The sequence below is a fragment of the Tauraco erythrolophus genome, chromosome 6, assembly GCF_009769465.1.
Source record: "Tauraco erythrolophus isolate bTauEry1 chromosome 6, bTauEry1.pri, whole genome shotgun sequence".
Classification (NCBI taxonomy): Eukaryota; Metazoa; Chordata; class Aves; order Musophagiformes; family Musophagidae; genus Tauraco; species Tauraco erythrolophus.
The window spans coordinates 24,532,023-24,557,879 of NC_141470.1; the positions used below are offsets into that span (position 1 = coordinate 24,532,023).

At 43.3% G+C, this 25,857-nt stretch overlaps 1 protein-coding gene across 5 annotated transcripts in view; it reads right to left on the reverse strand.

Moving 5' to 3' along the window:
- Positions 1–461: 461 nt before the first annotated feature.
- Positions 462–25,857, reverse strand: part of TEAD1 (TEA domain transcription factor 1) — a 107,686-nt gene continuing 82,290 nt past the window's right edge. For all 5 annotated transcript variants that reach the window (XM_086612831.1, XM_086612833.1, XM_086612832.1 and 2 more), the window contains 4 exons: positions 14,725–14,898; positions 3,164–3,304; positions 1,557–1,709; positions 462–575 (listed from right to left, as the gene is read on the reverse strand). In XM_086612831.1, coding sequence (XP_086468957.1) covers positions 462–575; positions 1,557–1,709; positions 3,164–3,304; positions 14,725–14,898 — 582 coding nt within the window. The remainder of the gene's footprint in view (positions 576–1,556; positions 1,710–3,163; positions 3,305–14,724; positions 14,899–25,857) is intronic.

Genomic DNA, 25,857 nt, shown 5'->3' on the forward strand with positions numbered 1-25,857 from the left:
CTATAAAGATTATTAACTTTGTGTACTCATTTACAGTTATAGCTAAAGATTCATTTCAATTTCACTTGCATCGTAAAACAAGTATTTCATGTTGGAAAAAAACCCAAAATAAATTCTTATAAATGCTGTCAGTTTTTCCCCATGGCAAATGCTCTGTCATACATTTTTCTATCAGAATTAAAAATAGGCCTCCACAGACAGAGGCGTTAGGTTCTTAAATACAGTCTTCCCAAAGAACTGTGGTTTACAAATTTGAAGAACACTTAGTTTTAGAAATAATTTTTACAACTGTACCAGAATTTCACAGCTACAATTATATATGAACACATTAAAAATGACTTCACTAAAACAGGATTTAGAAAAATGTGGGTGAAAGTTGGGCCAGAGGCACTGCCACTTAGTGTTGAGGTTTACAGTCTGTGTTTTGATAAGTGAAATGAAGTGTATATATAAATAACTGCTCAGTCCTTTACAAGCCTGTAGATATGATGCTGTGCTCCATGTTCGCTGTTCGACACTTCAAATACACAAGCCATGCAGAGCAGGGTTTCTTGTGTATCCCTGTTTGTTACAACCTGTATGAGGGGAAGGAAGAGGTAGACAGTACATTACAAGCCTGGAAACACCAGGGCCAAACTAAGAAACGACTGGCTTAAATTAGCTGTGACTGTTTGAAACGTGCATCCTTTCACGCTCTCTTTGGCAATTTACACTGACCTCCGTGACTGCGCTCATGTACTGTGTTCTGGGGCTGTGCTGTGGGGCTGTAGCTCCCAGCTGAGGGCCCTGACATTCATCCCACCCTGGCTGCTTGACCATCAGCGGCCATCGTGTGGTCTTGGCTCAGCCTTCCTCAACCTGAGCCCCACTTAAGCAAAGCCAGACCAGTGCACCCTCATCACCTTGTGTTCGTTTGCCAAAAGGCAGCTGAGTGAGGTGCACATGGCTCTGTGCTCACAGCCCCTCCCTGTGCCGTCAGCCCTTGGTCCTGGCCAAATCCTACTGTCGCTGCAGCAGCGCATGGCTCGAGGTGCTTGGCTGAGGTGCCACCACCACAAAGCCACAGTGAAAAGTAAGCTGGGTAACTGGGGGGAAACTGGCTTAAAGGCCACTATGAGGCCTAGCCTTCATGCTTTAGAGCACCCATTGGGTGTACCCACTACTGCATGCTTTCCTCACCCAAGAACTAATTAACACCACTGACATTTGCAGTATTGTAACTGGCATCTCAGTGAGAACCCATTGGCTGAATGGCTGAATTGGGTGGTTCAAAGTTACTGCCTCAGGCGCACTACAAAGGCCAAATAGAGACTTGCATGAAAAAAAGAGAGAAGTAAGATGAATTTTTGGAAAGTAACAAAGATGTCTGTTCACATTCTCAGCCAGCTTAGCCTTTTCATCCTTAGCGTCTATAGTGCACAATTCCAAGAGTATTACTCTGAAGTCAAGCAACATGACTAAGAGATTCAGAAACTGGTTTTAAATATTACAAGTTAAGCAAGTCATACAAAGCCTGAGAGTATTTTAGACATGGAAACATAAAAGTGAGTCCATACCAATAAAATTGTAAAATTTTCCAATACGCTGTTCATCATGTATTTCTCTGGTAAATGCTTCAGCTTGTGTATGAAGTTGATCATATATTCACACATTGGAGAGCGATTTATTCTGTACACAAATCGACCATTCTCAAACCTTGCATATTCAGTCTGGAAAAAAAAAAAAAAGATCATTTAGAATAAGATAATTCAGAAATAGCAAAAAAGTGAATACTAAATCTGTTTTTTCTTTATATAGACAGAAAAAAGTGAAAGTGGCTCTCGGACACTCCTCCCACTTGCTAACTCCTTGCCTGAGCTATGCAGTGCCTTGCTAACAATTCAAGGGCCCTTAATTATTAAAAATTATAACATCACTACTTGTTCTCTAATCTGTGAATTAAAAAACTGAACAGATGAGGATTAGAAAAAGGTAAATCCAAGTCAATTAGAAATGAATTAAGCAGAAAGCTTTGTGGTAAGAAAAAATACTATTTTACAGTAGTTTCAAGGCAACTATCTGCAAAGGAAACAGCAAAAATAAGCTTATATATTTATGTATAAATATACACATATAAACATAGCTATATTATTGCATTATTTAATAGGCAATTTATGAATTACAGAAAGATGCAAGACTACAGTCGGAAGAAAACCAGACTGATTTAGATTGCAGGGGCTCACAAGAGGCTGAAGGATGGTAAGGCTGTGACTCTTGGACTCTTGCTGCCCAGCTACCGATTGCTCAGATCAGGTACTCAGTGACTTTGAGGTTTTTTGGTTTTCTCTAAGCTTGGAATAATGAAAATGATGGAAAACTTTTTTATGGTCACCATGCCCAGAAAACATATTTAGTATAAGAAAGACATGAACAGTGACCAGGACATCTATAAAGGCTCAACCTGTAGCTCTAGGCTAAAATTCCTGTACAAAAACTATAATGCAGGTAACAGATGTGGGTGTGGGGCTTACTACACAGAAGACAAGTTAAATAGCTGCAGTACCATTACAGAATAAACCAACTAGCTTAGAAAAGAAAAGGTGAAAAAAAGGCCCGTGCATGTTAAGAAAATATGCAACTTTGTATTCGAAAGCTACTGTTGACTAGGGAAAGCATGCCTTTCTGTGCATAAAGTAAGATAAAATATGCATGGCTATAGGAGAAACATAGTGCACCATCCATGGCTTTGAGATAAAAAAATCTAGATGATAAGAGGGTAGCTCGTCACTGTAGTATGGTTCCAAACAGGCTACATGAATGGCCAAGTGTTTGGAAATGGGAGCAAAAGCGTTGTTGCTTCAGCTCCTTCCATCCAGGTGACATCCAGGAGGAGGTGGCACTGATGTCAGCTGCAGGTTCCCCACTGAAGGGTGCCACAGACAGGGTGGAGGAGGGTCTCCAAAGCAACAGGTAACTAGGATTTTAATTAACTGTAGTGTCACCATTCACGTGGTGATTTAAAATGAACCTGAACACTGCTGGGAAGGAAAATACTCTTTCAGGAAAGATTAGAGGAGGGAAGGAAAAGACAGATAAGAGCAAAGTAAAAACAAGAGAGAGAAAAGCCTAAACAAAATGAAAGGGAACCAGAGAAGCATCCCACACATCCCATCACAACACCCACCTCTACTTTTTCTACTACTTGCTTTCCAAATGAGCAGACTTTGGTGGAACAGGTGATTGTCATGTTTTCTGAGCTCTCGTACTGACTAGTGACTCCGTAAAATGCTCCTGTATCATCTTGAATGTTGCAGTTTAAGTCAGCCTGTTGGGAAAAAGTAATAGACGTTGAAGATTTTATTTTTTATTTGACAATGTCAGTAGTATAATTTGTGATTAGCTCACTGCTCTTTTCAGAAACAAGGGAGAGGGGTGGGAGGAGTTTTATAGTGACCACAGTTACAGTCTGTCAACAAAGTACCTGCCTAATTGTTGCAGTAAAAACCTTAGGGAAGTGGTAATTTTTTCAAACTTTAAACAACAAAAGACAACCCAGTATTTCTCTGGGCTACAGGTGACGCTCTTGTCTGGCAGACAGCTGATGAAGTCCCCGGAGCAAAGGGAACGATCACCTGCGCGGAGCCTGCCTCCAGAGCTGACTCCTCTGGAGAGAACCTGCCCTTCAGCCTCGAATTCAACTGAGCCATCCCGCTCCTGAGGGGCCACAGTACACGTTCTCCTTTTCCTTTCTCAAAGCAACGAAATCCTCACGGCAAAGGGAGGCGGCTGCGCAGAACAGGAAAAGATCTCTGAGACGACTGTCTCAACCCATATGGCCCTGATCCAGCGAAATGCTCGACTTCTCGGAGCTGCATGACACAACTCACAGGCTTCACACAAGCCGTGTGCGCGCGGAGCCTCCGTGCCTACCGCACCAGCAAAACATTACTGAAAGTATTTGATTTCTTCCAGTATTTCTCTGCAGCCTCCATAACTACCCGGCTGCCTTTGATTTCTCGTAACAGAGATTGAGACTTGCAGGATCAAGTGAGGAACAGTGCTACCTTTAATTATTTATATCCAAATCCAAGTTCAGCACAGCATGATTAATTTGGCTACAAAGCGACAGCACAGGTCACATGCTGAATCCAGCCTCCCCAGCAGCACTGAAGCTGTTCTGCCACTGTGCTCTTTGTCATCACGAATCCATTTTCAAAGCCCTCAACTTGAAAGAGCACTAATATGGACACAGGCAGAGTCTAGGGATATCCGCAGCTGGATTTGTTGATTCAGGCATTAGCTCTGCTGACATCTTTGGTGCCCAAGGAGAGAGTGGGCAGGGTTTTCTTTTTAGGTGGAAATAGCTCATCAGCTACTGCAGCGTAACATCTAAGAATCGCCTGAATTTTTCACTTACTCCGAGATGAGCATTTTAGCAGGGAAACGCATGTTCGCAGCTGTTTCACTTGCAAGTCTACCTCTGCTTGTTTTTACTGCTAATACGGAAAAGTAACAAATATTTTTGACAGATATTTTCACGTCTACCTTGAGACTTTTTAAAAACTCAGTTTACAGGTAGGTTTATTTACTAGTTAGCGTGGAACATTTACAATCCTGCCTTCACTACAGTTCAGGTCATTTGTAACTGCTATTTAATTTTTAACTAGGCAACAACTCATTAATTCTACTTAGTGTCTACAGTCCTTACTTGTGGTACAACATACTGAGGCAATATGCTGGTAATAGCGCACACTGAGCTAGTTTGTGGTAGGGAGAAGACACAGGTCTAAGATTACTTCAGGCTGGCTTTGGTAAATTAATCAGTGGAGAAGCCTCCTGAGGTTTACATACAGTAACACAAACAGCCCTACAGTCACGTATTTTGCATAACAGAAAGAAATCCTATCGCTATTACAACTTGTTTGTTGCACATGTTTTGCATGAGGTCAGGAGTTAATGTTTAATGTACATCTAAAGCAGCGTGTTTGCAGTGAGCTGTAAGAAATTGTTCTAAGCTAATAGTAAATAAGCAATTTGCCATCACAGCTGGCTTGCAATCAAAACATGACAAACATCTAAACATGACAAAGTGTAGCAGCCATCAGCCATGCCACGGCTGCTCCACTGGAATTTCTGAAGAAAAGGGATTTCTGAGAAAGCAATTGCATTGTTGTAAAAAAAAAAAAAATAATAATAATGAAACAAAAAATAGTAGTAATAATCTCTTAAAAAGTGGTTATTCCTGCTGCTACTGCAATTACAATTTTACTATCAAAACATTTTCTTTTTTTTCCTTTCAGATTCAGACAAAATATTTAAAGAAATCATAACTAAAATGCTCCTCACAATTTCATGCTGTCAAAAGGGTCAGCTGCATAGATCTTACATTTCAAGCTGCAATAACAAGTGTTTATAGAGTTAAAAAATAAGAATAACTTCTTATCTGCTGCCTTCTGATTTTGAAGCCCACTGAAAGAAAAATCTAATCGTATTTACATGCTGACATTTAACCTGGAAAAGTAACGCCTGTGGCCATCTGGCACCCTGTTGATCACTCCCGCAGCTTGTACAACTCTTGCTGAAATCACCAGGAGTCCTGTGTACACAAAAAATACAGGCTGCGGCCCTGATATTTGAATGAGGAACGCTTGCAATTACCACGCAAATGTCATGATTTACTCTTATGCAATCATGACATTGTTGCAAAAGTCCCATGATGGTAATATACACGTGAATTATCTTTATTTGCTTTACTTGCTATTCTCTTTTTTTCTTTTTTGAGTCTAGCACACAATAAAGGTGTTTTCAAGGAAAGACAGAATTTTCCTTTTAAACAACAATCTTCATGTTCAACTAATTACAAACTGCTGAGAGCTGAAGCTTTAAGACTCTTCCAAAAAGTGTAACACCAACATAAAAATCATAAGAGTTGGCAACGGCAAATACTCTTAAACGAAGGCTTCACCAAAGCTTCTTTTAATACTGAAAGAATTTTGTCTGTTCTCACATACTATAAAAAATCTTGCCACTCAGTCTGGGGTCAAATTTTTTCACTAGAGGCCAAATACATGAACATTAGTCAGGAGTGCATATCATTGTGAAGAGGAGATTGTCACTTCAGGGAAGTATTCTGAACCAGGTGTTGAAAGCTTTGTTCCATGTTGAATATCTTTAGAAAAGAAGGAAAGACTATCAATTCTAGTAAAATGCAAACCTTTGGTTAAAAAAAACGATGGTGAAGGACTTGCTAATTATATTGTTGTGGCTTACATAGTAAGGGTTTGCCTAAACACTAACACCTGAAAGTAAAATTGTGTTTCTCAAACTGATGAAAGCAGGTCACAATTAAAATTCAGGGGATTTTCCCCCCCCCCAAAAAAGATTATGATACTACCAAAAAAAAAAAAAAAAAAAAAAAAGGCTGTGGTAAAAATGGGCACTGCTGTGGCTATAAGAGTGTAGATGTAGTTTTGAGCAGGAATAAGGTGATGTGTTACCCTGGTATTCAGTTTTAGCAGGCTCTGTACTACAGTATTGATTCCAAGTTTTGTGTCTACATTTTAGAAAGGATGTTGGAAAATTGGAAAGTGTTCAGAAAAGAGTTACAAGAATGATTTCAGGTCTGGAAAACATCCTTTGTAGTGAATGACTAATGAAACTCCATCTACTTACTTTTTCCAAGGGAAGTTTTTCCACGACTTTGTCATAGCCTACAAGTTGCTACATGGGGAAGAGTCTTCTGATAGATTAAATCTTGCAGAAAAGGACATTAAAAGACAGAAAGCTAAAGCTATGCAAAAGCTAAATGAGAAACAAGGCAAAAGCTGGTAACCTGGTGGCAAGGAGATGCTGGCATAATTTTCAAATGTGGTGGAATCACCATTACTTGGGGTCTTTTTTAACCGAGCTTAATATCTAACTAACAGGGATGCTCCAGTTCAAGTAGGCTTATTGTCCAGAGGCAGACATTAGTTAGTGAGGTTCACTGCCTATATTACAGAAGAGGCAACAGTAGATAAATATAATAATAGCAAAATTGAAATATAGGAGTTTATCTTATTAGCCTCAATTAACCTTCTCCTTATAATTTCCTTTTTCAATGATCCCTGTGAAAAACGTGACAACAGTCAAGCTTCTGGAGCGCTGTGCTTGCAGCCTCTCATGCTGCAACCAGCTTTGTCTCATTATTGCCTTGGTAGTCTGTCTCTAGCTGTTCTCTTGCATTTCAGTCTCAGATTGCAAGTCTTCCTGGGCTGCAAACCAGCTTTCCCTTCTATACAGCTCCTCATGCAGCTATGCTCTGACCCATGGCTCCGGGAATTAGGGTTGGTGAGCACTATTGTAGCATATACAGATAAATAACCTCTTGAATGGTTGTTTCAAATATATTGGCATGATTTCAAACATTATGGCATATCAAATATTATGGTATGATCACATGTGATGAACAGGAGTCCATTTACTCACTGAATTTTAAAATATAAGATCAATAAAATTTAGGCAAAAAAACCCAAAACTTCAAAACACAAATGGAATATATATATATATATATATATTTACTTTCAAGAGTGAAACTCTAATTTTGATTTATTTCTGAGAGATGAGATTTAAATTAGCTGAATGCATTTGGGGGCGGGAGAGGCACTCAGCTTTCTGGCACCCTATCTACAGTGGTTGTGTAAGAGTATGATTAATTCATTAATAAAGCATAGCTTGACAATGGGTAGCACTGAAAATATTACATATTAAGAGCACCAAATGTTTGACATGCTGCACAGAGAAGCCTCTGCCAGTGTGCTGGAGCAAGCACCAAAGCAGAGCTGGCTGCAACCAAAATAAAGAGTAAAAATAAAAATAAAAATAAAATTATTCTTCGCGTTCACTTCAGAAGAGCTCTCAGGCTCTGTGTCAAAGATGGGGGCAGAGGGTAGAGCGCTTGTGTAATAATAACAGCTTTGGCTAACAAAAAAGCAAGTCCAGCAAAAATTACTGAGAAGAGTCGAAATCCTTCCTGCTGAGTAGAAGGAAAACAGCACCTACTGGAAACAGTGGGATTTTGGGAGGGCCAGAACAATTTACACTGGCATTCAGTAGTTAACATTAAGCACACAAGGTCACTTATTAACAACATATAGGTTTTAACAACTGCTGACTGCAGGGAGGTGTGTTACTCATATGACCGCATCATGCCTCCCCTCCTCCTCTCCAAAGAGTGATCAAAGAGCAGAGATTCCAAATTGTGAAGCAATTTTTTCCAACGGGAGCATCTGGGTCGTTGGCACGTTTCACCACGCGTTACACTGCAGCTCAGGAATTGCGTCCAGGTCTGCCACATGGTTGGGCTTCTGATGGACAGGCCAAGCTGCTCTGGCTTCCCAGCTGCTCGGCCCCTTCCACTCATTATCCAGCCTCAAGCGCTAATGCCCTTGCATCAATTTGCGAAGGGGTCCTCCACAAGCACCACGTGAGCCCCCTGCGCCACGAGGGTTGTGATGGGGAGAAAGAAAATGGATGTCTGCTTTCTTCCGTATCTAATTTGTTTTGCATACATTTGCATGCTGGCCATAGACCCACTCACATTACAGATCCCGTTTGCGAGTTGCAGATCATTTGCCAGTCAAAGCTGGCGAGTGTGCCTGTGTGCCTGTGTGCGCGGAGGGAAATCCAAGATTCTAGATTGTGCAATATAAATTACATGTAAAAAATAGGGAAAAAAAAAAAAAAAAGGCAATAGCCACAATCGTGTGTGTGTGAATGAAGGGCACAAAGAATCTCTGCACCTTTTAAGATGGCTGGAGGCACATGGGGATAAATCCAGGAGGGGGTGGGAGGAGACCACAGGCGCAAGCCATTTCTGAACACTGATTACATGGGTACATTGTTTGTTCCAGTGTATCACAAAGAGAAGGAGCATTATTTTTCATGCCACAGCTGTTTTGAATAAGAATAGGAATAAACTTAACCATCCTCCTCATGTTACTTACCACTAATTATGGCATATATTTACATTTATAAAACAGTGAAATTTTGGGGTACACAATTTAATGCCCCTTTATTGTGTAGATTCCTTTATTTCCATCCCACATTTGAATTTCAAAAATGTTTAGGACTTCAAAGCATCTTTAAAAGCTTGCCCTAATTATAATATGCATTACTTTCTAAAACTCCTAGTTTGCATTGCAGATTCCTGCAAATAGAGGCATTCATTTTAAACATCAATTAATATCATCCACGCATCTTCAGATGAGTTTGAGTCTTTATTTCAGAGTTGCACTGAGCTCTGACTAAGCTTTCCTCTGTTTGAAGAATAGTTAAAGCCACCGCAAACATTTAAAATTAAGCCAGTGGATCAGATCAGTAGAAAGCCTGACAGCCCAATATTCATTTATATCAGCTGTTTCTTTTTCTTCTGCCTCTAGTTAGAAAATATATCTCCTCTTTTCAGGTATATTTGCTTCCCACAACTGTTCCTGTAGCTGCAAAAGTCAGAGTTCAGGCTTGATACAGAGCATTTGGCAGTGTCAGAGACACAAAACCCATGGCCGCATTATTGCAAGGTGTGTTTATACCAGCATTAAGGAGGTTACGTAGAGGAGTCATGCAAAAAGAGAATCTCTGCCTCAGAATTTGCAGTTGGGGGTTGAGGCAAAACGTGAGAGAGAAATAGCTAGCTAAAGCAGAAGAATTTAGTCTAGGCTGCAGTGGACAGATATGCACTGCTGAACTAATGTTAAAGGTGCTCCTAGTAGAGAAAAGTGCGTGCTGGATGAACTAGCACTGGACAGGGCAAGTTACAGAGCCAGCAAAGCCAGCAGGGGCATAAAGGGAGATAATGAGTTGTGCCTTCCTAGAGAAATTCCCTTGCCAGAGTCAGCGGAGGTGTACGTGCTCACAACACCAGAGTCAAAATGAAGGCATTGGAGATGCTGCTGAGAGTCACCAGATTCCAAAGGGAGGTGGTGTGAGTGGAACACACGTGCTGCCAACGTCCTGCAAGGGACAGTGGAGAGCCGGGGGAGGCAGAGGGCTGGGTGGTCAGCACCGGGGGCCAAGAAGGCAAGGCCAGCAATAATGTTACAGGCAAACATTCCGGGGTAAAGCTGGAGCTGCGATCTGTCATTAGCTTGAACTCTTTCAGAAGGCCTAAGTGTATTATTTAGTATTAGATAATTTAGGAATAGTAGTGAGCAGTCAGTGGGGGTAGCATTAGATAGCAATATAAGCAAAACTTCAACCAATAAAAGAAACCAATAGAGGCGACTTGTTCACTTAGCTTTTACATAGGCTACTCAGAAGTTTCTAAGACCAGAAAACTTCAGGCCTTTTCTCAAGTCACAAAAACAGTTCAATACAAACTGACCAACAGGCATGTAGACCTCACTCAGATTAAGAAAAGATGACATGAATCATTCGTGATTGCTTTAAACAGATGGGGCTTACTTTGCCAGTGACTAAGGTAACATAAGCAGGGCTGTGCCCTCAACCCGCACCCAGGGAAAGGTTTCATCTGCAGATATTCTGTAGCCTTGCCTGACTTCCTTTTCAGTGTTCTCGCGAATAACTTTTACATTTATTTTAGAACCTGTATTTTTATTGTTGTTTTATATCCCTGTAATCTCCGGTTTCATATCACCGTCACACAAATTTCCTGTGCCATATCGTTAGTATGTTGTTCCTTATTTACTCATAGCATACCAAGTAAAGCTGCCTCTATCTAGTACTGTAAGAGCCTGTCTCTGGGGTGACTTCCCTGAACTCTGGTTCCCAGTGACTACCTGGGATAAACAGCAGAAAAGAGTCACTGCATTCAGGGTGCAAGACAAGGACCTGGAAATTGCTTTGCAGGGCTGTAAAGTTGGTTGGTTGGGGTGATGTAAAAGGTGAAGTCTCTTCCTTTTATACCTCCTGCACTGTTAGGTCGGAAGAGGCCCAAAAGTGTGACGGCCGGATGTGTCACCAGGACTGAGGCCAGAAGCTCATCCATTCCCAGCATCAGGCTGTATTTCACAGGAGATACAATCTGTATGAACCAATAAACCTCTGCAAAGCAAAGCAACACTTGGCTTTGCACTCCATACCTGTGATGCTTTGCCAAGTCAACTTCACAATTACCAAATGTCTTCTTGCAAGATCTCAGACCTTTCCCTCCTACTTTTTTGTAATCAAACTTTATTACCTCTATCACAGGGAAAACCATGCTGCTGAGAAGCCTCAAGCAGAACTAAACAGGAAAGAGCAAGAAGCGTACTCTTTCCAGCTGCCAAAGCTAAGCTGCTTTCTGCCTTAGCCATCCTCAATGTGAATGCTTGTCTCTGGTCTTCCTGTTTCCCATCTTTCCTTTCAACACTGGATTTAATGTCTAAACAAAATATCCTTTTTGCTGCCTCCAGCGACATGCTGACTTCTCTTTAAATCTGTTTACAGGCTCACCATCCCTTCTGGCATCAAATCCTCACCTTCGCTTTCAAGCTTCCACATGCCATGACACCCACTTGCTTTTCTTCTCTGCTTTCCCTTGACTCCTTTCACTTAGTCCCTGGTTTTCTTTTGTTGATTCTCTTCGCAGTGCTTTCTCACCTGTACTTATCTGCCCAACACAATTTCATAGTCCTCTTTTACTCACATTACAATCACATTCCACCGAAACGTGGACAGTCACTGGACACTGATGCTAGGGTGCACTCAGTAGCTTACAGCGCTGAGCAAACTACTGGTGGTTAAATGGTAATGAAAGGAGAAGACAACAGAAGGGATGGGAAGGGGGCAACGGTTAAATAAAGGATGAGAGAGAGTATTGCCAGTAAGCAATAACCATGCAACATGAACAGAAGCCGGGAGAAGTTGAACTTTCAGAGTAGGAGGAGGAAGCAAATGATAAGGAGAGAGTGGATATTGATCCAGAAGTGGATACTTAATTTAAAAGAAAAGGACAAGAATACAAAAATTAATCCATTTTCATTTTAATAAACTTGAAGTTACTAATAGGGTCAAAAAGATTGTCAGCAGCCTTTGTCAGCTTTACACTGGTAATATATGACTGTTTAGAACAGTTTCTCAATGTTCCCCATGAAAATTGGAACAACATCATTTTTTTCTGAAGAAATGTCCTATTGGGGTGAAAGAAATTAAGAATAGTGAGCTGATGGTTTAGGATCTAATTCCCATGACTAATTACACAGCCATTTTCTGTTTTTTCTATACATACTTCTAGCTGAGGGGCACTGGTGTGAAGTTTATTCCTAGAAGGGCATTCGTTGCGACTCTCACTACACCCAAACACTGCCACTGGCATCTTCCCTCTGCCTCACTCTCCCAATGAGAGAGAAAATCCACTGGCTTATTTTAAGGTCACGGCTCAGGAAGGCATTCTCACCACATTTTTAATGCATAACTCAGAAGGATGTTAGCACTGTATGCTTTTTAATCTCCAAGTTAATATAACACAAAATTGCATTAAAAGGCCGTTATGTTGGAAGGCACAGCGAGGTTAGGAAATGGTGGATTGAAGTTGCCTGTGCATCCTGACTGCTGAACTGCATCATGATCCAGTCTTTAGCTACACAACTGCACACTTGCCCTCTGAGCATCCATATAATATTTCTTTGTTGTCATTATTCAGTGTGGCCCAGGCCCTATTTCCTGCACATTACTCAAAACCTGTGCTGAACACAGAATTAATTTTATAAAGGTTTTCTTCATGGCATTATCTTGATTGTTTATAAGCAGCCATGAGTTTGATTTCTCAGTGACCACCTGAGGTGAAGGGATGGTATCATTGCCATATTACAGATGGGGAACTGAGGCAAGAGTGCTAAAGGTGTACACTGCTTGTAGGAGATCAAGCAGAGAAGGCTGGCACTTGAATTTTCAAAGTCATGAGTACAACACAGACCTTAATGATCCAAAGAAGATCTCTGCCAGCTTTAGATACATCTTTGAGCATTCAGCATGCCTGAAAATCAGTTTCCACATGGATAAAAAGCAGAACATACGATACACATACATCAATGACCGTATCACAAATCTCTGCTGCTTCCATGTCTAATATCAAGTTTGAGGCTTGTCCTTCCCTGTGGGAACTGAGAATAGGCAAGTGAGGTGACATGCATTTTGCCTGTGGGTTTCGCAAGTATTTATTATGCAAAGTGGATTGGTGAGATGACGGTTCTCAGATCAAGCCCAAATTTTACAAGGAAATGTATTTAGTGGTCACACACTCTTAACCTCCAAGCCCTGTTCCTCTGCAGCCAGATTTCTTCTGCCCTTACGCTTGTCCTGTTCCCAACCCTCACATACCTGTCTCTGCTGTGTGCCTTCATCCGTACGTTTCTCCGCAGGCTCCTTATCCCAAATGCGCCCTCTTCCCACTGCCTCCCTCTTTTTGACCCTACGTTCTCAGCTGCCTTTTCCAGACTCCTCAAGCCTGCTGTGTTTCAGCTCCCAGTTCTCTGCGGTCTCCTGTTCCTGGCCTCTTTGCTCAGTCAGCCCTCAAATGCTTGGTTTACAGCTCCCATGCTCAGTTTTAAGCCCCATGAATTTCTCAAAGATTTCTTCTGCAGTCCAGCAGAGCTCCTGCTCAGTGGTTTATCCCTTCTACGCCCAGATTTGAGAAAAGAGTCTCCCTTAATTCAAGTTTCCAGCTCCAAATTTGGTGTCACAGAAACTCTTGGCAGGATATGAAGTCTGGGGTATGTACAAGGTGGATTGAATTTCAGATTACATAGATAAACTGTAACTGAAAGCAATAAACACCGGGAAATCTGATCATAAGCAGCGATTCCAGATCAATCTTTTCTGGTTTCAGCATCAACCTGTCCACCCTGTAATTACACTCTGAATATGCCCCTTTCACTGATGCTTTAAAAGACAAATTTAAACTGTTTAGATAGTAACTGTTGCTAGGAAAAGGAGTATACCACATAAAAATACCCCCAAAAATTAACGAGTAGAAAAAGCTTTAGTGTAAGCCTAAGGTCCAACCTGGAGTTTTGATGATCCCTTTGGATGAACCTATAGCATTGCAAACATGAGATTTTGTAAATACAGTAAGAAAAATTTGATGTATCAATGGAAGTTATGAAAACTAGATCAAAGTACAACATCTCAGCCTCCCATTTAAATTCTTTTTTCACTCTTGCTCACAACTGATACGAATGGATATGACTTTTGAAGCAGAGTCCCATGGCTGACTAGCAAAAAGGCAAGGGGAAAGCAGATGTGCTCTAGCAACCAAAAAACGTTTAAGAAAAACCCTGGAACCCTCCCAGGCCCACGGTTGTCCTGCTGCACACTCGGTTCAAATCCTGCTTGGTCCTGTCTGCGTAAATGCAGACTGACTGCAGGACTGATGCTTGTACTGCTTGCATTTGGCAAGAGCTCTGCGTTTGAAATATTAAAAAGCAGACTCTTCGTTCCTGCAGCTCCCCCACCGCGTCTGGGACCACTAGATGGCAGTTCCCCATTTAGGAACGCGGGCTCTGGTTCCCTGTTTGCTGCTGCCCGGCATTCGTGCCAAGCAGCGGGGAGGCACGCATCTGCATCTGCCTCCGCCTGTCGTCTGCAGCACAGGCTTCTTGCGGAACTGTTGACGAGAGCGGCTCCGGGCCAGCGTCCTACCTGAAGGATATACAGCTTTGCACTCTTAAATGACGACAGAAGAAATTTCCACAAGCGCCCTGATGGGTGCTAAATACTACACACAGGGCTTATTGACAAGAGAGGTTCTCCACGTCCTGTCTTACTTACCCAGAATTTTACGAGGAAGAAAGCATTTTGGGGCCCCTTCCCAAACAGTTCCTTCAGACCGCCCTTCTTTTCAGGAAATTTGTCATAAATCTGACGAATGTCCACTGATTCAAGCAACGGGTCACTGTAAGAATGGTTAGCGTGTCCAATGTGTACGAAGAGGTGTTTATTGTACTGCAAGAAAGAAACAGGGAAAAAAAAGAACAGAGGTTTATTACGGCATGGGTCTGCGTGTGCTCCCGCGGAGCGTAGCGCGCTTTGATGGATTAAATGACTCGCACATTACTCCTGGGACTGTGATTTTCTGCAGTACGATTTCCATGAACAACTTAGTGATTGTGTTGTAGCCTCTTGTGAACAAGGGCCAACATCAAAAAACCTGTGTCCCTGCTGCAAACCACAGAACATGGTCATCTTCAAGGGAGTAATTTTCACTGAAGGACCCAGCGGCAGCATGGTGACAAAGAGCCTTTCACAGAGCATAGTAAGATGAATATGCTCACGAGGAAAGCCTATTTCTGTCTCTTTAAACCATGCCTTTTATTGTCTCATGTCCTCAGAGCCTGAATTTCTGCTAGTGCCACAGAGCCCACATGTATACGCCTCCTGTTTGTCTATTAAAAAACCCAAACCTCTATCTATAGCATATGCTAATGCCACTTAACTAGAAGAGATGGAAGCGATTTTCTTTTGACCCCAGAATAACAACAACATGAAGGCCAGTTACTCTGTGTTGCTGTTACTACAGTTGTCCTCATTGTAAGTCCTCCAGTGTTTTGACTCATCTAATATTAAAGAGCCAAACTTTTACCACTTCCCTCAAGAGCTAGCTCTATAGATGACCATCTTTGCCATAACACATTCAGCTTCAATTTCCTATTTCTTCACTTTACCCCATCGCTCCTTATTACAATCGTGGGAATCACATCAGCAACCCCTCTTCTGCCTAGGGGAAATCCTTGGCCCAGTGAAGTCCACAGCAGGCCCCTAATGAGTCTGATATGGTCTTTTAGGGGCTGCCATTTCTCCACGACAAGAGCACCTTTCAGCACCTGAAATGAAAGCGGAAGGATGAGCCTTGAACACCCTCCGCTCGTCAATCAGCAGATCCCAGTGTCATGTGAGCACACTGAAGGAACTGGAGAGTGGCAGGATTAAACACTGGGGGTTTTAACCATGCAAATCACAAAACATTTTGCTAACTCAATTAAAGGAAAGCTGATATGTAGTCAATGAACACTGGAAAACCCTATCATATTGAACAGATGCTGTATATCAGGAGCAATTCCCAAAAGCTAAGCACAAATAAAATATTTAAAACTCCCAAGCAGACCTCATTTAAGCTGTTTTCTTTACAATATACCTGCCGAATCAACAAATTGAAATGACAAATCTAGATTGATTGGACATCTACTCAGAGCCTTCCTTCAGTGTAGATGGAGTCTTCCCTAGCAGATGTCCAAAACTCTGGGGAAAAGGAAAAGGACTGGCTAGATTTCTGCACTTATGAAATTAAATTGAAATCTATTTAAAAATCATCTAGCACAGTGAAATCCGAATTTAGAAACGGAGAACATTCATCTGTGTATGGGTCCAAAAATGAGATATGTTCCGTGCTTTATACAGGAGTTGTATTTCTTTTTTAATTTTCTGGAAGGAAAAAGGAAAGCGTAACACTTTATTAAGGTGTTTGCACAAGCAAGTCCAAGTCTGAGAGAACTGGTTCCCCAGATTTTCCTTGCAGCCCTCTTTCAAAATAATGCCATCTCAGCTGCTTCTGTGAACAAGTGGAAAACTTGCCCAGCCTTTACTTGGTGCGTGTGCAGCCCATAAGGATCCCAGCCGATCCAAAGGACCTGTTTCTACCTCGAAGAGGAAAACAGGCATGGCAGAGAAATACATTGGCGGTGGGGAGCTGAACGCATGCATGCAGCAGTGAGCGTGCCCATGAACGTGTGCCAGCTAGCCCTCACCCAGCACTGGTCTAGCTTGCATGCTGCTCATTTACACATGATACAGTAGAACATTATACTAGTTGGCAACCATGAGTGTTCACCATAACAGTGTCCGTGGTCAGATTTAGCATGTTACTTTATGCAGTAGTGGCAATGGTGGACTGAGGAGACATTTTAACATGACAAAACAAAAAATGCAAAATAATATGAGAAAGCACCATGGCTCCAGCTTTCTTTTTTTTTTTGACTCTGTAGTCACATATTTAGCTTTCAGTACTGTAAGTAAGTAACTAAAAGTCACGCTGAACATTTCTAATGTATCTTGCTGTCTACTGAAAAATTTCAATCTGAATAGAACATACCAGCGCCCTACACACCCGGGAACTGCCAGAACGCAAGAAAGAGACCCCAGAAACCTGCTTCTGTTGCTTTTCTGAGTTACCAGGGGTGAAGTGCAGGAGGACAGGGCACAGGCTTGGGTCACCAAATGTGGCTATCAGTGGAAGCCTATCTGTGATCAGGCAAACATCTCCATTTTTCAAGCAGAATGATCAGAATTCTCCAGTAGAGGTAAGCACTTTAGCCTTCTCTGAAAAATTAAACCGAAACATTTCCCTTTCCCCAGGACCCCTGTAGCCTGCCTAGCAGTGCCCAGCAGTTGTGCTCTCCTTGGGGACGTGGGATGTCCCAAAGCATCTCTCTTCTCTCCCTCATTCAGAGTAAGGGCTTGAAATACCATCCCCACCATTAGTGACCAGGTTATTATTTATTTTGGGATTGTTTTCTCTCAGTCTTCTCTGCTGGAGTTGTTCCAGATTGTACAAATAACCACATTTTTTATCAGAACAGAACTGAGGGCTCAGGTTCTCCTGTGCCCAGGAAAGTGTCCTCGCCAAAAGGGTGTCTCTCTCCTGGGCCCAAAGGTGGCCATGGAGTGAAAGAGGAAGGGAGAGCTGTATTTTACAGTTTGGCAAGTGCAAATTCCCAAGACAATTCACACACTGTACCTTATTCTGTAAACCAGGAAAATATACAAATTGCTCAGTATCCAAACTTTAGCAAAAGCAAACACATTTATGGGAATATGGAGCATGAAGTCTTAATACTGTTTAAATATAAAAGCAAAGTTACAGGCAGCTGTAAATCTACCACAGTTGTCTGCGGAGCTCGCCAAAGTACCAGATGCTGCTGCAGCGAAATTTCCAAGCGGGTACAGTAGGACAGATGGTATGACATCACCTGACAACATTCTTAGGACAGAAATGTTTATATTGATATTGCAATGTGTGATTATTTTCTCCTTATGTTGCTGCAATTCCTATGCTAAGTACAATCATTACTAACCTAATTAGATATGGCATATTTCTACGAACTAACAAACGATAATGTAGTATTAGGAGCAGAGTAAATGGATACTGAAATGATCCCTATCTTTTTTATACAAACATACTTCATGACAGCAATTTATGTATAGATAAAAGCAAAGAAGTTAAGTTTTATGCCTATATTTTTGAGCCCATTAGTGTCTGAAAAGCTTAAAAAACCCCTCACTATATTAAGAATTCACTGTTATTTTAGACTGAGTATTCCAGAGTCACTGAAATACATTAGGTGCTGAGGAATTTACTCATGCTATAGCATTTAAAGAACTTGCATCCAGCACTGGGGTAATAACATGCTTTAAATGCTGTAAACCACCATAGGTAAAATCCTGTATTTTCTGAGGGTAAAAATTACATAAAAATACAAATAACATTTTCAGCCACGTCTTCAGCATCTGCATTACACGACATGCCCTGGAGATGGCTGCCTTTTACTGAGCTCCCTTCCTTAGAAAAATTCTAACTATTCAAAGAATGCAGTAAAGCCATGAAATATGACTGTTGTCAAATAATACCACGAGAAAAATTATAATCCACTTAGGAATTTAAAAGAACCAAGACAAATTGCCAATGGCAGGGGATGCAAGTATTTAAGCTGATGCAGAACAAAGACAAATCACCTACATTTGTTTTATCAGCCAACATACATATTTGTAACAGTTCCTCACCAATTTTGCACTTATACTCTAAGGCAACAGCCTTTCTGGTCCATGAAACACAGGTTTGCAAGTCGTTACAGCTCTCTCTGCTGCATCCCTGTGCTTCTCCACACCTGTGGAGCTAATGCCAAGCCTTTACAAGCCTGTATTGAACCAAGTTTTTTACTAAATAGTGGTGGCTAAGATGCAGGTGGCAGTGAAGCCAGTCCCCCATGCTCCTGGTGCAGGTGAGCTAGGCGTGCGGAGCTTCTGGGGTACCTGCTCCCTCGCTGCTCCTGCCCACTGGGGCTGTGTGGCCCTACAGAACCATACTGAGCAGCACATAGAGGGGTGAGTAGCTCCTGAGGTCATGCCAAGGCTGGGTGTCACAGATGTGGAGCAAGGTGGCAATGGCAGCTGCTTCTGCAGGGATGGCCTTGCTCATAGGCACAGCACCCTGACCGCAGGACGCTGCACCCTCCCGCTGCACCCATGGGCACAGCCGTGATTGTCACCCCCCACTGAATCCCACTCGCGCACCCAGGATGGCCCAGTAACAGCACTTTGCTAGCTGGGCTGCTTCATGAGAACTGTAGGTTCCTGCAAACTTCAAGCATAACATCCATGAGGGTGAGGCTGTCTATATCATTACTTGCAGCAACAAATCCCTGTGAGAAAATACCACAGGGAGAGGCTGGCAACTTGAACAGATATTGCGCGCCCAAAGAAACTCCACCACCCAAAGGAGAAGCACATTAAAAAGGCTCTGCTGCAGGTCGTCTCTCTCCCTGACGCAAAGGGACAGCCTCTCTGCTCTCTTTCCACTGAATATATTCCGTGCTGGAGGTGAGAAGGACGATCACTGCAGCTCAGAGGGACAGGTGAGTGGAAGGCAGGTGGGACAGCCTGAGCTTTGCCTGGAATCATAGAATCATAGAATGGTTAGGGTTGGAAGGGACCTTAAAGATCATCTAGTTCCAACCCCCCTGCCATGGGCAGAGAAATCCTCCACTACACTAGGTTGCCCAAAGCCTCATCTAACCTGGCCTTGAACACTTCCAGGGATGGGGCATCCACAACTTCTCTGGGCAACCTGTTCCCGTGCCTCACCACCCTCAATGTAAAAAATTTCTTCCTTATATCTAATCGAAATCTCCCCTCTTTCAGTTTAAATCCATTGCCCCTTGTCCTATCACTACATGCCCTTGTAAAAAGTCCCTCTCCAGCTTTCCTGGAGGCCCCCTTTAGGTACTGGAAAGCTGCTATAAGATCACCCTGGAGCCTTCTCTTCTCCAGGCCGAACAGCCCCAACTCTCTCAGCCTGTCTTCATAGCAGAGGTGCTCCAGCCCTCGGATCATCTTCGTGGCCCTCCTCTGGACTCGCTCCAGTAGCTCCATGCCCTTCTTATGTTGGAGACTCCAGAGGTGAACACAGTATTCTAGGTGGGGTCTCACGTGAGCTGAGTAGAGGGGCAGAATCACTTCCCTTGACCTGCTGGCCACACTTCTTTTGATACAGCCCAGGATACGATTTGCTTTCTGGGCTGCCAGTGCACATTGCCGGCTCATGTTGAGCTTCTATGAGAGGAAGAAAACAGCACTGCTCAAGTGGTTGCCACCGCGCAGCGATTCCCTCTGCACCTCCACAGACCAGTCCAACCTAGCTTTTAAAAACGTACCGCTGCCTGCGCAGCAACTGCGATTTTGAAGGAAAAAGGAGCCAGGTGGGTGGACTGATTGAAAAACAATCACTAGTACTCAGCAGTCTATGCACGGCTCCAACCTGTATCCTACCCAGCCTCAGCTCTGCTGTCTTGCTGTATCTTGTAAATCTGATGATCTTTAATTTCCTGTTGATGTAAGAAAATCACTTGGTCTGCCAACAATTTTTCTTATTTCTACCAAAACACTAGTAACTGAATATTTAGTTCCTGTTGCTGTTATCCTTCACTGAAGCAGATCGGGAGTTATATTTGGGACATTTTAATGCTATAACTGGAGTCTGTACCAACTCCTTTTATTAAGGTTTTAACACTTTCATGTGAAATGTTAATCGACCTTTCTGTGCTGGTATGCTGTGACACAACTGCAGGGTCTCTCTAGCCTTTCAAGGAACTCCATCCATTCAGACTCCTGCCTGGATATGCTCAGGGACTGAATCAGGAGTGTGAAGCAAAAGATCTTTGGCTACTTCACGGTTGCAGAAACAGGGAGGCAGGTGACAAGTGAGGGCAGTCTCCAGCCCTGACAAATCAATGTTGCCCAGCACTTCCCAGCTACTGCCACAGGAGTCCCCAGTGTGAAACTGGGACCTGCTGGTTGGGCAAGGTGCTCACAAAACATTTTCATCCACTTTCCTGCAATGCTGAAGATGCATCCTTCAGTTCTGGCCTGTCTGATTTGAGACCCTGCAGTCCCAATTCCAGAAGTGCTGAGTGCTCAGATGGGAAAATTATGCCTGAATATAGGAAGCTCTCAATAACGCTAAGTATTGTGCAAAATCAGGCTCATGACAAATCAAAGTGGACCCTCAAAATCAGTGGCCCATTCATTCTTCTGCACCTGAACTTCTTGGTTTGTCAAATGTGAGTAATAATGCCCCTTCATCTGAAAAATGACTGCACTAACATCTGTGAAATGCAAATGGGGGAGATGATTAATTCTGCTTGGAAGAGAGGTTAGACAGTGCACAGCGAGCAGGGCACAGGGCCACGCATTTCAACAACAGAAGAAAACAAACTACTTAATAGTTGCTTATCAAAGAAGGGCCATCTATGTCTACACTGAATGAAGCGGGAACAAACATGTGAGCATGTAATTAACTGCTGCACCGTAGCGCAGACGCACAAGGACATTTCCCAACTTCTGAGAGCTCGACGCTGCAGCCCAGCTAAGCAATTTTGGGGTGAGTGTAGGGGTGGGGGAAGCTGCAGTGGAACGAGATGGGAAAACGCGGGGCAGAGGCACAGCCAGGCATGAAGCCCCTTGGAGCGGGTGTGAGGGCGGATGCTCGGGGTTCTGCACGTGGAAAGGGCAGGCAGCGTGGGGGAGATGCACAGCCATAGCCCACCGCGCTGCTGATGCCAGCCCAACCCACGTGTTCCCCCACGCCTCCTCCCTGTGGGAACAGTGCAGCGCAGTGCAAGGCTGTGGGAGGCAGAGGGCCCCCACTGTGATGATCCCCCTGATTTTACAGCTCTGCTGGGCTCATTGCAGGGGCTGCGTGCCTGGGCTCTGCTCCAGTGAGCCCACAACCTCGCTCCCTCCTTCCCTCCTCCCCGATTTCATGTTTCCCTGGTCAGATCTGGTGCCCTCCATAACTGCAGGCAGCTGCCCCTACCCTGGCTGTTTCCGGCGCCTGGGCGCTGTGGGAGCACAGACAGGGGCACGGGCAGAGCGGAGGCATGGGCAGAGCTGGGGCATGGGCAGAGCGGAGGCACGGACAGAGCTGGGGCACCAGCTGCAGCGCAGGGCACAGCAGAGGGAGCCACCATCGTTGCTGGCACCCATGCTCCCCTTCAGTTACCCAAAAGCTGTGCTTTAAATTTTGCTGGGAAATTTCCCGCAGCAGCGGTGGGTTTTGAGAAAAGGGAGAGAGCGTGCGTGAAGGCAACGGCCAGCGAACAGTCGGGCCCCAGTGGTCCTTCCACCCATCCTCAGCGCTTAACATGGACCGACTTTGAGGAATAAATTGTGCTCGGTCTCTCTGCCCACTCCACTGTGTTTTCACCCCAGGACACTCCCTTGAAGAGCCCATGTCCTGACCCTACAACTGGTCTGAGGGAGCTGGCCCAGGCTGCCCACCACACCTCCACGCGGTCCCTTGGAACGCTGCCAGCTGGGAGGTCTGCTGTGACGCTGCAGTTTCAAGATCGGAGCCTGTGTCAATACTGGACACCCTTAAAGTGGTTTCTTGGCACTTCTAACTACGGACACCTGAATATGTACGTTTTACAGAGTATGACATTCGCTTCCCAGGGCCAGCACGTAGCTCTCCAGCACTGTAAAATAAATGACCCTTGCATTTATTTAAACTTTGTCTGATTTTAGATTAAAATAACCTCAAATCCTGAGTCTGCCACTCTTAAGACATTCATCCAAATGTGGGTTTGCTTCCTTGTCCTTTCACATGACAAGACACTAAACCAAGGACCTCCTTTTGACTGAAATGCTGAACTGCTTTTTACACTGTTCACAGGGAATACAGAAAGGATAAACAATGCTTGTAACAATGGATATTGTACAAAGATGGAGGGCTTCTTTTGAAAAGATCTCATTTATTTTTCAACATTTAGGTGGTTTGATTAACTTTGGTGAATTTTACTGCATTTGGCTAATGATGGCAGGCTGGTTTTATGGCCTTTGAGCAATTGCTTTCACTTTCTGGTACTCAGGCACAATTCTCCCTGGGCTCACAAAGCCCTTTTACAACAACCATAAAACTTGAATTAAAACATAAGGAATATTTTATTTCTTCACCACTTTTTAAAATACATTTTGAAATTTGAACCTAACACAATCTGACAGTTTGGATAGGTGGATTAATACTGAAAATGCCCATCAGTCATATTCTTTATAGCTCTATATAGATATTTTAGACGGAAAGTTGTCTGAAGTGCTCACAGTCAAAATGAATGTGGCAGCAAGAGTGAGAAACCTTGAAGAGGAAGAGAAGAAAAGGCTTTTTTTGTTGGGTGGTGGCAGGGTTTTTTCCCTGATTGGAAAGCAAGCTTGGAAATAAATAAAATTGAAATTAATTATCATTTCAGTGTTACAGCCTTTGAATTTTATAGCTACTTGTGTAACAGTCAACTGCTTAGATCCCTTCTAATCTGCTTGCATACTCAGTTTGCTTTTGTTAGGGACCATGGGATTACCTGGTTTAAGTGTTTGTCCTAAACTTTCACAGAACCACTACAGCAAAAATGGAAAGCCCCCATTGAGGAAAATCTGTCTTGAAAGCAACAGATGGATACACAAACTTGTTAATCTATTTAGAATACAGTTATACAGCGTAGGCAATAATAAAAGACAACTAAAATGCTGGTGCTGGGACCTACAAGGGCAGTTTCCATGAACCGTTTAGGAATTGTACTTGAGCACAAAATGCCACAAAAGGAAAACACAGCTTGATGTTTCTAAACCGAATTGATCTTCATGTATAAGGAGGAGTAATTTTGGAACTGTGCTATCTTATGTCTCCCAGACCATCTTCTGCCATGCAGTTACAGTGAGAGTTGCTTATTGTTTCCTTTCTATAAATTTTTCTTTTGTAAATGGAACAATTTTGTGCCTAGGCAAGGGAAAAAAGTCAACAGCCCTTCGCAAGTGACAGGACTCTAGGACACAACAGAATGCTCACTCTAAATTAACATAACTGCCTGACATTGAGGGGCTTTTGTACTTTTAAACACCAAATGCCGTTGGAAGAACCCCAGAAATGCTTAAGGCCCCACTCCTACAACGAATTCCCTGTGGGTGGACCTTTGTGCTCATATACAGCCCCATTGAAGTCGCTGGGAGTCACCATGGGCAGACAGATCTAAATTTCTAATTGCTGTACAGGAATATAGGCTGCAAGGGGCCTCCCAGGATCATTGAGTCCTGGCCCCAGGTGCCATGTCAAATAAGCCTTTTTCAATAAACTTCCAGGTTACATTTTAAGGTGGAATTGGTCTATTTGCCCCCACTACTATGAGGCTTTCTGACCTGGTTTTGGGTTAGGGGAGAGAGGGAGGAAGGGCCATCTTTTTTTAAATAAAATGTTGGAAACACGTTTCATCAAAATAATTATGTCATTTTCTGCAAATAGTCAGAAGTGTAGTGAACATATAACTATCTTTTTTCAGAAGATACATGAGAACTCTTACTGGCTCTCACGTAGCAGCGTATAGATATACTCATTTCTGAGGTCAGCGAAGGCACAAAGGCAACCACAGCACATGCTTACATGACTTCATATGCACACTGTGCAAAACACACATCTTGCTGCTGCCTTGCTGATTTTGTTATTTAAAAAGTAATAAAACCCCACCATTTCTATGCTGCGCGAACCGTATCTGCAATAAAATGTCGCACCAACACAAAGAAACAGGGAGAATTCGTGTTTTCTTCAACAGCTCTAAATGAGGCTGGGGGTTGGCTCTCAGCTCCAAGGAGGACTTTTGGTGCTCGCTGGAAAAGTCTGTGCGTTGGAGACTGGAAGGCTGGCAGGAGGCAGGGCCCCTCAGAGCTGTCCCTGCAGACAGGCGTGCACCAGTGCCTCTGCTCAGTGCCTCTCCAGCACATGTCCTTCTGCGTTTGCCCTGCGAACTGGTCACACTGTCTTGAGGTTTTTTTCTACACCCTTGCTTAAGACCTAAATAATCAGATTTACTTAATTTGATCTAAACAACACTTCCCCTTCTCCTGACTCCCCTTTCCCAGTCAGTGGTGGTGACATGCTGCCCATGGGGGCTCATCCCTCAGCTCCCCATGGTCCCCACGCAGCCCTTGCACAGCCTTGCCCCCACGGTGGTTACAGCGTGGGTGTAAAGAATGGTCTAAATTGGGCTTAATGCATGACTGGGAACTGACTTCTCTTCGTGTCTCATTTTTCAATGTTACAGCACATGGGTAACGTTTTTTAAAAACAAGTCTGGGTAGTTTGATGCTCTTTCTTCTCTAGAAAACCTCCTGCATAAAAGGTAGGTTTCTCAGTAGCACACTTGCAAGCTGAGACAAGCTCTGGTGGGCCTCGCTGCTCCCTCAGGAATTCTAAATAATATTAGTTTACCCTAAAAAAGGCTTTACAGCATTTATGGGGCCATCCTGGGTAACCGTGTTTCTATTCAGGTGTCCACTCTTTTTCTGCAACGCGAGTGGATGTGTGGCATTCCCCAGAGCCTGCACCTGCCTGAAAAATGAGAGCCCCAACATGTCCCCAAGCTGATGGCCCACACACCACACATGAGCACAAGCAGCTCTGAGCAGTGTCGCCACAGCAGAGTGAGACCCACGGCTCCTTCCAATTCCAAAGCAGCATCTTCTCCTCATTTTCAGTCTGTCAGTCATGTTGCAAATATATTCATGTCACTCAGCTGGTTTCATGTTGCAGACACCAGCGGTGTGATGGGCAACCACATGTTATCTGTTAAGAGCATACTTGGTTTGAGGGAG